The sequence below is a fragment of the Akebia trifoliata genome, chromosome 11 (assembly GCF_017979445.1).
Source record: "Akebia trifoliata isolate Shusen 1 chromosome 11, ASM1797944v1, whole genome shotgun sequence".
Lineage (NCBI taxonomy): Eukaryota > Viridiplantae > Streptophyta > Magnoliopsida > Ranunculales > Lardizabalaceae > Akebia > Akebia trifoliata.
The window spans coordinates 4,144,064-4,156,178 of record NC_141385.1 but is presented as its reverse complement, the minus strand read 5'-3'; the positions used below and the strand labels follow the sequence as shown (position 1 = coordinate 4,156,178).

General features: G+C 33.6%; 1 protein-coding gene across 1 annotated transcript; it reads right to left on the bottom strand.

Annotated features, from left to right (window-relative positions):
• Positions 1 to 899: 899 nt before the first annotated feature.
• On the bottom strand, positions 900 to 3,403 carry LOC147390447 (uncharacterized). The gene is made up of 2 exons (XM_086460216.1): positions 2,629 to 3,403; positions 900 to 2,540 (listed from the first exon to the last, which is right to left on the bottom strand). Exons 1-2 carry the CDS (start codon positions 3,386 to 3,388, stop codon positions 1,057 to 1,059), a joined length of 2,244 nt encoding a protein of 747 aa, XP_086316342.1. The 5' UTR covers positions 3,389 to 3,403; the 3' UTR covers positions 900 to 1,056.
• Positions 3,404 to 12,115: the final 8,712 nt, after the last annotated feature.

Genomic DNA, 12,115 nt, shown 5'->3' with positions numbered 1-12,115 from the left:
ACGTCTTAGATTTATTATATGAAAGAATGTTTAATTTATTATTGCATGAGTAATTAGTCACATAAATTTTAATTTTTTTAATTAGAAGAAATCAATTTGATGACTTTGAAGAATGATCCTACCATGGTTTAATTAATTTGATAAGTTTTTGATCCCAATTCAATCTTTAAATCACCGAAAAACAATGACAGATTGTAAGATCTCATATTTTATTAAAATATTAATTAATTAATATTTTTAGTTAATCTCTAAGCATGATTTTAAATCTTGTCTGATAGGTATTATCCACCAATGAGATAGATAGACAAGTCAAACGTATGGGATGGGATTTAAAATCATGGTTCAGTTGTCTCATTGTTGAACGAGATGACTCAAACGTATCAGAAAACTCATCCGATACAATACTTCAAAACAAGTTTTAAAACCATGTCTCTAAGTCATCGTACAACTTTCTATTATATTAAAAAAATTTAGTTGGGTTGCATTAGAATTGTAAAAAGATCAGTGAGTCATAAATCTAAATCAAGACTCTGTTGGAGCAAAAGAACAATTGTTTAAGAATCGTTGTCTAGGGAAATGTATCATCCCCATTAATGATACATCCGGTGCACTAACAACGTTAGTGGTGTATATTGTTTACACTGTTTACTTGCTAGTTGCTACAATATTTCACTTCCCACCAAAGCATGTTCCTCTGATAACACCTTTGATGGTCCTTACTTAAAAACCCTTCATATTGTGATTGTTAAATTTGAATCAGTGATTTGATAGTCCTAATGAATAAAATAAAATAAAAATAAAATCTTTCAACAATCCATCATTTACGTGGCACAGGAACAATGTCACACCACGGCATATTGACCGATTAATTTTATTTTTTGCATCATAAGATAAAAACATTCAAAACTATATATATACTATAATATAGACCAAATACAACGCAAAACACAATACAAGTTCACAGTTTGTAATTCATTATAACATTAAAATCAATATTATTGATAATGCTTCATACTCTCTAAACATATTTGTGAAAATCCTTGGCTCATTTTTTTGCTAGAAGCATAGGTTGCCCAGTCGACGCCTTGGTGGATTTTGATTGAAAAATTTGATAAAGTGGAATATTGATATTGCCCAAAAGAATCCCACTAGAAATCCGACCCATGCGCCTTCCCACGAGAACCATGGCTCATTCTCCAACTCCTTTGCCCCATAAGCTGGTGGACTCATTGTGTGACATGGGACCTGGATTTGTTTCCCACACAACCCCTTGTTGTTGGCATAAGAATTGAGATCGTTCATTGTGTCCATCTGACTGCCCTCCGGAATTTGACCCTCAAGTTCATTATTGCTTACATCCAGCTTTGTAAGTTGTTTAAGATTCTTGAATATTTGTGGAATTACACCATAAAGCTTGTTATGTGATAAATCTAAACTCTCTAGATTTTCAAACCCTCCAAAGCTCGTAGGGATGCTCCCGGAGAGTTTGTTATATGAAATGTTAAGTGATTTAAGACCTTTAAGACAACCTAAAGAAGATGGGATCTCACCAGACAACTGATTTCTTGACAAATCTAGCAGGCTATACATACTTAAGCTCTTGCTAGATAGACGTTGAACCATGCTCTTCCAATTTACGTCCATGCCACTTCCCGTCATAAAGTGCAGTGGGCTTAAACCGTCCGAATAGAAACTCCCTACAGGATCAGAATTATCAGGTTCCTTTTTCATCTTGTTGAGATAGTCGAACATTTGTGGAATTTCTCCAGTGAGATTGTTGCCAGAAAGATCAAGGATTTGAAGGTCAGTTAGATTGGATAGAAGATTAGGGATTGAACCATGCAAGTAATTTTCCCTTAAGATTAGAACTTTTAAGCGTAAGATTTGAGAAAGGAAGTTTGGTACCTCACCTGAAATTTCATTGTTATGGAGATCGAGGTATTGGAGATTTGCCATTTTAGTCAAATTCTCTGGTAGGTGGCCTGAGAATCTGTTTTGGCCAAACTTGAGTGTATATGCATTTCTTCCAATATCCGTCGGAACTTCACCAGAGAATTGGTTGAAGGAGAGGTCTACGTACCACAAAGAAGGGAATTCAAGAATTATATGACCTGAAAATTTGTTATTGGACAAATCTAGATATCCTAAATTGGACATCCTTCTCATGGATATTGGCAATGACTCAGAAAAGTTATTCTGAGCCAACGAAAGAAATTCAAGATTAGTCGCATCGCCAATGTTCTTTGGAAGTTGGCCGATAAAAAAGTTGTTTGAAAGATCAAGGTAATATAGGTTAGGGTTGAAAAGAAGAGGTGGGAGAGAACCTGTGAGGTTATTGTTGTTGAGAATAATATTTGTAACACTGACGTTGGATAGCCAATTGGGAAATTTGCCGACAATTCCACAGGATCCCAAGTTTAACGTTTCCAACGAAAATTTGGGTTTTATCTTCGAGTAATTACCACTCAAATTGAGTTTGTTTCCTCCAAGAGACAATTGCTTCAATCCCTTAATTTCAAATAACTTCAATGGAATCCCTCCTGTAAAATAATAAATAAATTATTATTAATTTTTTAAATCAACGGATTAATGGATTTTCAAGTTAATAACGATTTACTAAAATTTTACCTGATAATTGGTTGTCGTTGAGGAGTAAAGTATTAAGGACAGACAAATTTCCAAAAGATGTAGGAATTCCACCAGTTAAGTTGTTGTCCATGAGGTCCAAGAAAGTAAGGTTGGACAAGTTGCCGATTTCAATTGGAATATCTGATGAAAGAGAATTGTTTCGAAGTCTTAAGTATTGAAGTTCCCTCAGATTGTGCCAAATTGATTTTGGGATTCCACCTGTTATTCTATTACGACTGAGATCCAAGTGAAGAAGCTTCGACAAGTTGCCAATTGATGTTGGGATTCCACCTGTTATTCTATTACGACTGAGATCCAAGTGAACAAGCTTCGACAAGTTGCCAATTGATGTTGGGATTCCACCTGTTATTCTATTACCACTGGCATCCAAATAGGTCAAGCTTTTTATATGAAAGAGTGGTGTGAGAGCCGCGGTAGTCAAATCCTCCATAAGGTCGAAGAGATGAAGGCCTTCGACTGGCCTTGATGACAACAAAGTAGAACAGGTTACTCGCTCCCATTTACAACAATCAGTAGTAGTGGTAGTTGTTGTTGTATTGGAGACCCAAGAGGAGAACAAGAAACTGTTGTTATGATTTGCAAGTAATCTGGATTTGAATTGGAGGAGGGCTTGTTTATGATCTTCAGGACAGCATAGACATAGACTACTACTTTTGAAGAAGAAGAAGAATAAAAAGATGCTCAAGTAAGAAGAAGAAGAAGAAGAGTAATGGAGTTGTGGTGGCTTTGATTTGGCCATGGATTGACGGATTTCTTTCTTTCTTTCTTTCTTTGGCAAGATAGGCTACAACTTTAATAATAATTGAAGTTGACTGGTCAATTTCAAAAAGAACGAAAGATTCATATTGATTGATTTACTTAAAGTCTTTGGATGGTTTCTTTCAAATAATTTCTCTCATCTTTCCGCATTGCAAGTCATGATATATGAAAGGTACTAAGCACATCAGTCAAACACTAGAACAAAATGTGTTTACATTCAGATTACAAGATCAATTCAAAATATACATTTTTTAAAATCAATTATTAATTTTTAATATTTATTTGTAATTTTTAATATTTATCTTCAGGGCAGCATAGACATAGACATAGACTACTACTTATGAAGAAGAAAATGAAGAATAAAAAGATGTTCAAGTAAGAAGAAGAGAAATGGAGTTGTTGTGGTTTTGATTCGGCCATGGATTATTGATTGCTTTCTTTCTTTTCATCTACTTTGGCAAGAGAGGCTTCAGCTTTAATTTAATAACAATTCAAGTCAAGTCAAGTCAAGTCTTGCCTTGGGGTTAATTTCAAACATGACTGCTTGACTCAAAGTCGTTAAGTGGTTTCCTTGTCATGACTTATGAAAGGAACTAAGAAAAACAAGATCGGATGGGTTCAAATTCAGATTACAAGATGATTCAAAATATTTTTTTTAAATCAATTATTAATTTTTAATATTTATTTATAATTTAAATTAATAGATACGACAATCACAAAATCTCATCTTATATATATTTAAGGATACACATTGGTCGGCTCTGCAACGCACTAGGTAGAATTTTTAGTCTTACCCAATAAAATCGGTTCACACCCAAACCTACTAGTACAGGATCAATTGAAAATAGTCTTTTAAGGGTTTACCTCAAAGGTTCAAACCCAAAGGCTGTTTATGATAGATACTCCCTTAGTGTTGAAATAACTGCCTCCATGAAAGCATTAACTTTTTTAATGATAAGAATACCCCTCATTTGAAAAAGGTTGATTAAAAAAATCTAATTAAGAACACTAAAGTTATGTTTGATTGCATAATTTGTTATGTTTGATTGCATAGAAAATTATGCGGAAATTGTAATTCTGTAGAAAACTGCTATTTTCAAGTGTTTGGTGAGTCAGAGATTAGAAAATTGAACGAAAAATGATTTGCCAACACGCAATTTTTCTTCATTAGCGGTAAATCATTTTCTTAGTCCTGCACCTTAGAAAAAAGATTTGCCATCACACGTAAGATGAAAAAGGCAAATAAGTTAAAAATTATTTTCTTTTTGTAAGTTTCTTATTAAATAATTTATTTATAATTATTTCAATATTTAAAAAAAATAAAAATAGAGAGTTGCTGTTGGAACCCCAACTTTTATTGATCACAGCCAAGATAAAAAGAAAAAAAAAAATCGTAAATAAAACTTTGGGTGCCAATTGAACCTCTCCCAGTTTTTTGCTAGATTATTATCTATATTTTTGGTTTAGGATTTTATAAACTCCAACTAAAATTGTTTGAATGAGTGTTATAATGTTGAGATTATACTTTGAGCCAAACCTTTGTGTTGTTTGAAGAGTGTTTTAATCTTTAATTGGGGTGTGATAAATAATTAAAATTTAGGGTGCCAATAGTAGCTCACATATATATAATTTAAGAAATTGGAGTGTCAAAATTCAATTTTTTTCACAAAAGAATGATTTTATCATGGTTTTTTATATAATTATCACCAAAGTAAAATTAAAATAATGTATATATTTATTTTATTTTATTATGCAATTCTAACAACATAAATAATTTTTTGCAAAACTTTTCATACTATGCTCAAACAGTAAAAAAGAATTTACCTAACAAATCATTTGCCAAGTTATATTTTCTCTGCAATCAAACACAACATAATTGTATTGTCAATTGGTATTAGATGAAATAAATTTTAACCATTAAATATTATATTTTTACACAACAAAACTACCCCTCACTTAGGATGGATGAGGTAAAATTTATTTGTTGATTAAAAAAAAGAATAATCCTAATGAGCATTGGTACACACACCCAAAAAAGGAAAGTCCATACCATCAAAAATCGAAAATCCTAGTAAGCTTCCCCTTAATTTTTGTGTGTTATTTATCAAATTGGGGTAATATGTGAGATGCCCCTTTATTTTCAAAATGATCACTTGTCCCCTAGACCTTAATCTTTTCTTTTAAATTAACAAATAAATAATTTAAATACCCTCTTTGCAAACTATAATTGAAAATCCTTAAATTTTTTTCCTAAAACTAGTCATCTTCAACCTCGAGAGTAAATTAATTTTAATTTTTAATCCATTATTTTGAACATTGCCCTAATTTCTAGTAGAAAACCCTATAATTTATTCTTTAGATTGGAAAGATAAAGTATATTAATCTTAAAATTGAAAGATATGATATAATTTTTACCCAATAAATTGAAGACGAATGATTTTGAGAAAAGAAATCAAAGAGATTTTGGTTTGAAGTAGAATATGGTGGTAGTGAGATCATTTTGCATTAATATATTGGGGAAGACAAAGGTCAAAGGGACATGTGAGTGTTTTAGTGAATATATGAGCTACCCTAAATTTTAAACGAATGACATTGGCCCGTCCGTGACTTGAATCTTTTCTCATAAACAAATAAGAAATTACCTAAATACCTTTTCTTCTCTCTCTTACTAAAATCTCTTGAATTTTCTCTCCAAAACTAATTATCTTCAAGCTGGTCATCCTTGTCATTAACCATAGTCCTGCCCCCACTATTCCCCCCCCACTATTTTTAACCATAGTCTTGCCCCCGCCATACATATAAAGCTAATATCCAACACTTCAATAGAAAACTAGGGGAAAAAAAATTTGTTAGAAAATTATTATTGTCTTTTAGTATAAAAATAATATTTTACTTATTATTGTGTAATGATATTTCTACAAGTAACTTTTTGAAATTATAGTATTTACAAAAATGGCATTATACAATAATAAGAAGATCATATTCTTTTTCACTAGAAGAAATAATTTAATTACTTCTAAAGAGATATTTTCCCCCATTGAAATCTTGGACATTAATTAGCATCTTTTGTATGTATTTAGACTATAGGGAAATTTTTTATAATAATCGTTTCATCAAAAATTTCAATTTCATATTTAAAAAAATCAAAATCCAATATTTTAATTTGACTTTTGTGTTAATTATATTAAAAAATCATGATAAAATAATTTCTTTGGTAAAAAATTGAATTATTAGACCCCAATTTCTTAAATTATTAGAGAAGTACTATTGGCACCCTATTTTTAATTATTACGCCCAATTTCTAAAATTATTTATCACATCCCAATTAAAGATTAAAACACATTCTTCAAACATTATAAAGGTTTGGCTCAAATTATAATCTCAACATTATAACACTCGTTCAAATAATTTTAGTATTTGTTTACAATTATGATTAGGCTCATATAAAATTCTAAACCCAAAAAATATATCAAATCTAACAAATAATGAGAGTTTTTTTTGGCACCCCAACTTTTATTTATTATTTTCTTTTATATATTTGAGGTGTAATCAATAAAAGTTGGGATACCAATAGTAATTCTCTATTTTTATTTATGAAATAAATATTGAAATAATTTAAAAAATGGATTGATTCAGAAATAAAACTACTAATTTTTTTTTAACACTTTTTTCTAGTGTTCCATATGCTAGCAAATCATTTTTAAAGGGGAAGGGGTTTAGAAAATGATTTGCCATTAATGAAGGAGAATTGGGATTGTTGACAAATCATTTTCCACTCAATTTTCTAACTTTTGACTCCATCAAACACTTGAAAATTGCAATATTCCACAAAACTTCAATTTTCGCCTTATTTTCCATTAATGAAGGAGAATTGGGGTTGTTGACAAATCATTTTCCACTCAATTTTCTAAATTTTGACTTCGTCAAACACTTGGAAATTGCAATATTCCACAAAACTTTAATTTTCACCTTATTTTCCATTAATGAAGGAGAATTGGGGCTGTTGACAAATCATTTTCCAATCAATTTTCTAAACTTTGACAAACACTTGAAAATTGCAATATTCCACAAAACTTCAATTTTCACCTTATTTTCCATTAATGAAGGGGATTTGGGGTTGTTGACAAATCATTTTTCACTCAATTTTCTAAATTTTGACCCGTCAAACACTTTAAAATTGCAATATTCCACAAAACTTCAATTTTCACCTTATTTTCCGTGCAATCAAACGTCCCCATACTCTCTCACTTCAAGGAAGCAATGATCCCAATCAATTGGAACAAAGATTTGATGTTTCAAAATTTATATCCTAAGCTGATGAACCAATGGCATGACGCCACGTGTAGTAAGAAAAATCAAGAGTGATTGGTTGATGGAGAGGGATTTCCGATGAAAATTTTGGAGAAATTTAAGGGTATGTTTGATTGCATATGGAAAATAAGGTGAAAAATCAATTTTCATGGAAAATGACATTTTTCAAGTGTTTGATTGCACATGAAATGAAAATTCATTTGCTACCCCAATCAAAAAGTCCACTAAAATATGGATTTCACTTTCCCACCCATATAGGTGGGAAAGTGAAATCCACCCATATTTTCCATCGTCAATTCTTCCTCATTCATATCTTCTTCTTCTCCACTACCACCATCACACTAACCTCGTCGTCGTCACCATCGCCGTTGTCGTCTCCGTCATTACCATCTCTACCCACCTTCTCTCTATTTTTATCTCTCTCTCTCTCTCTTCTTCTTCTCCTTCTCCATCCCTCATCTCTGCCGCCGCCACTACCACCACGTTCTCCCCTCATCTTCCTCATCATCTTTTTTCTCACTTACCTCCTTCGCCACTGCCGCCACCACCACCACGTTCTCCCTTCTTCTTCCTCACTTACCTCCGTCACCACCATTGCCGCCGTCGCCACTGTCGCTACCGTCACATCCTCCCCCCTCCCTCTTCCTCATCTTCTTCTTCCTCTCCCCCTCCTCTCATGTTCTTCCTCCTTCTCCTACTTTCCTTCTTCTTCTTCTTCTTCTTCTTTTTTCTCATATTTTTCCATGATTTTATCCAGGTAAAATCAAACAATGGAATTTGATTTTCCAACCTTACTATTTTTCACCACTATTTTTTTCATGGATTTCAAATTCCATGGAAAGTCACTTTCCATGCAATCAAACATAAGGGCTTTATTTTACTTACTTTTTTTTTTTCCAATGCGCATGGCGTCGTGCCATTGGTTCATCAACTTAGAACATAAATTTCGAAACAACAGATCTTTGTTCAATAAAGTGCATCTTCCCTTGTACAAAGCCTATGTAAAAATCAGTGTTTTAAATATTGGACTAGACTGAAGGATCGATTGGATTTCCTATAAAAATCGGTTCAGTTCTTAATGAACCGTTACTAATGTAAGAACTGACAATTTTTTGAAGACCAGAGGTTCAATCGTCCAAACCGTCGGTTTTCAAGAATCAATTATTGAAAAATTGAAGATTTTCTAATGATTCTTTCTCTTGCAAAGTTAGAAAATCTAGTCCCTAGTTTACATGTTTAGATTTTTAATTCCTAATATATATAGAAATAATCTACCATACCTAAAATTCTAACAAATAAAATCTAGATTTTTTTAGTACCAAATAAATATAGAAATCTATTATAACTAAAATTTCTAATAAATAAAATATATATCAATCTAATATTTTGAGCACCAAATAAATATAGAAACCTACAATAACTAAAATTCTAACAAATAAAATCTATCAATCTACTAAACCAAATATTAGTGATCTTTAAATAACTAAAAAAATATCCTTAATTAAATCAAAACTCTAAAATTTTAGAATTTTTTATTTTTCATAAAATAAAGACAGAACATTAAAATACTTTAAAGCATTGAAGAAAAAGAAATATTGCGGAAAAAAATTAAAATTTCAAATATTTGGTTCTTAATTATTTATATTGTTGATTTCATCATCAAGAATTTTAGAATTTTTATTTATATTTTACTTTGATTTCATGGAGGTTGTTCATCAATGTTTGTTTACAAAATATGTTATTGTTTTAATATTCTTGTAGATTTACAAAGTAAAATTTAATTTTTAAATCTTATATTTTACTTATTCATCATGAATATTTTATGAAGATGTAATGAGAAAAGACATGATCCGTGCATATATAAAAATCGGTTCCACAGAACTGAACCTCGGTCAAACCCCAGTTCGACCAATTGAGCAAAATTTCGATTTGACCATCGGTTCGATTTTTAAAAATTGATTAAAATTTACTAAAAAGGGGCTGTTTTATGAAAATAGAAATATTCCCAATTTTATAATTTTTTTTACATAAATGGTTATCTGATGTATGGTCACATTTACTAGTTACTTGTTTATTACAACAAGAGTATATCAAATAATCTTTTCATAATTTTTATTGACAAAATCGGGCATATGGCCTTAAACTTTAAAAAAGCATAGATGGTTCAGTAATTTTGGCAAGACAAATAGCTGTTTTAGTAATTTCTCAAAAATTAAGAAAATGACATATGTTAAAATATGTTAAATCATGATATATCTGTCCAAAATAATCAAGCGCTTTGAATTAAATACAGAAAATTCCCCTCTTATTTTTTCTCTCTTGATTGCTCCTAATTCCAAAAAAAAAAAAAAAAAACCAAATAGATTAATTTATTTCATTATTAAACAACAATAATTTCCTTGCCATTGTTGCCACCGAGGAACTCTTCTTCCTCTACTGATAAAAGAGAGTAAATTTTCAAGTTCGAAATGAAGAAGAAACATTAGTGGGCCCGAGTCTTGGTCTCAAGCCTGGGACACGTACTTCACACCAATTAGTAGTACGCACTAACAATGGGGCACAAGATTCATCTCCCGATGAAATACTGGATACTATTGTGCTAAGGAATGCAGAAGCAAGCCCACGACAGAGGAAGTGACTGGGCCGAATCCTACGGACTGTTTATGCTAGGAGTTAAATCAAAGCAGGCCCACGATTTTCAATTACCCGTTGGAGAGCTAGTTCAGCGAGTTCCATCTCATCTTGAAATTCTGGACGTTGATGTGGTAAGGCATGCAGGGGCCCAGACCACGATTGCGGAAGTGAGTGGGCCGAGTCCTATGGACTGTTTTTGCCTGTAATTAGATCAGACCAGGCCCACGATGTACAATCAGCCCGTTGGAAAGCTAGTTCGGTTGTATGGCCTAGTAGATCAATCGAATACAGATCAAAGTGATCAAGACACAGCAGCTGGTATCTCCGCAGTGGGCCAGAGCTTTGGCTTCAAGTCCGTGGACGTGTGCACGTGGAAGGTAGCAGTGGGATACATGCATCAACCCCTCATGAACTCTTGAACGCTGATGTGGTAAGGCAAGCAGGGACCAAGCCCACAAATAAGGATGTGAGTGGGCCCAGCACTATGGACCGTTTTTACTTTGAGTTAGATCAGGCCAAGTCCATGAGCTACAATCAGCTCGTTAGCGAGTTTGTTCAGTTGCATGGCCCAGCAGCTCCATCGAATACAGATCTTAGTGATCAAGGCACAGCAGTTGGGACCACCATTACTGGTTACTCTTTTGAACATATAGCAAGGAAGCCCATTAACAACCCGTTCTTGGAGGAGGAGTTATTACAAGACATGCTAAAGAGGGAGCTCATTTTGGCTGGCAAGCTGGACTTGGTGGAAACCGACGAAGCTAACGAAGGAGAGCCGTTGTGGTTAGAGCACAGAGGGGTAGAACGCCTAGAGTATTCGGATTCTGAGCTTGTTCTAATACAAAATGACGACTCAGTGACAGCACCAATTGCCGAGGGGAGTATGAGATGGGCCCAAGAGGATGCAATGGTATGTAATCGACTATTAAGAGTTGAAACAGAACCGATAAGGAACGAGTTGTTGCCACAGGAGGTGACCGATGGCTTGAGGGGGAGGGGATTGAGCGCCACAAGTCAGGGAGGATTTCTCCAGCTTCTCCAGGCTGTCGAAGGGTTGGGTTTTCGAGGGGTTAGCCGTGACAGTGGGGAGTATGTAGGAGGGGGAGAACATGATAGGGTTGAAACAGAAAGTGTTGCACAGGTAGAGACGGGTACGGCTTCCTTTCCATTGGTCATGGTAGATATGGAGGATAACTCAAGGAATTGGGGCGGTGGAAGATTGAAACAATAGGTAGTGGGAATCTTAACTAACTGGATCATTAAAATTTTGAATGAGTTCAGTTGGTCTACCAGATTGGTCACAAAAGGACAGACGGAAGGGTTAGGTATTCTGATAGAATTGGCACTAAAGAAATGGGATGAGGATGAAGTTTGCTATGATACAACGATTGAAGAGAAAGATCCGATAGACGAAGAACAAGCCATTATCCGAGATGAGGTGGAGCTCATTCTTAGGGCAGAAGGGGATTAGGTAGAGACAAGACAACAAAGCTATACAAGTAAAGGGAAAGAACTAGAGGTGGTGGATGAGAATAGAGTTAAGAAGCTAAAGGTAAGGCAGGCCAAAGAAGTCCAAGAGCTACAGAAAACATGAGCTATAGTCAAGGCTGGAATGTCTTTAGTCTTGAGAAGCAGGAGAAAACTCAATGTTACAAATGTCGATTAGATTCCTATCCTGGAATGTGTGTGGCATTAATAATAAAACCAAAAGGGCTTCGATTAAGGCAATGCTTCAAACGTACAAACCCTATATTGGGACTTT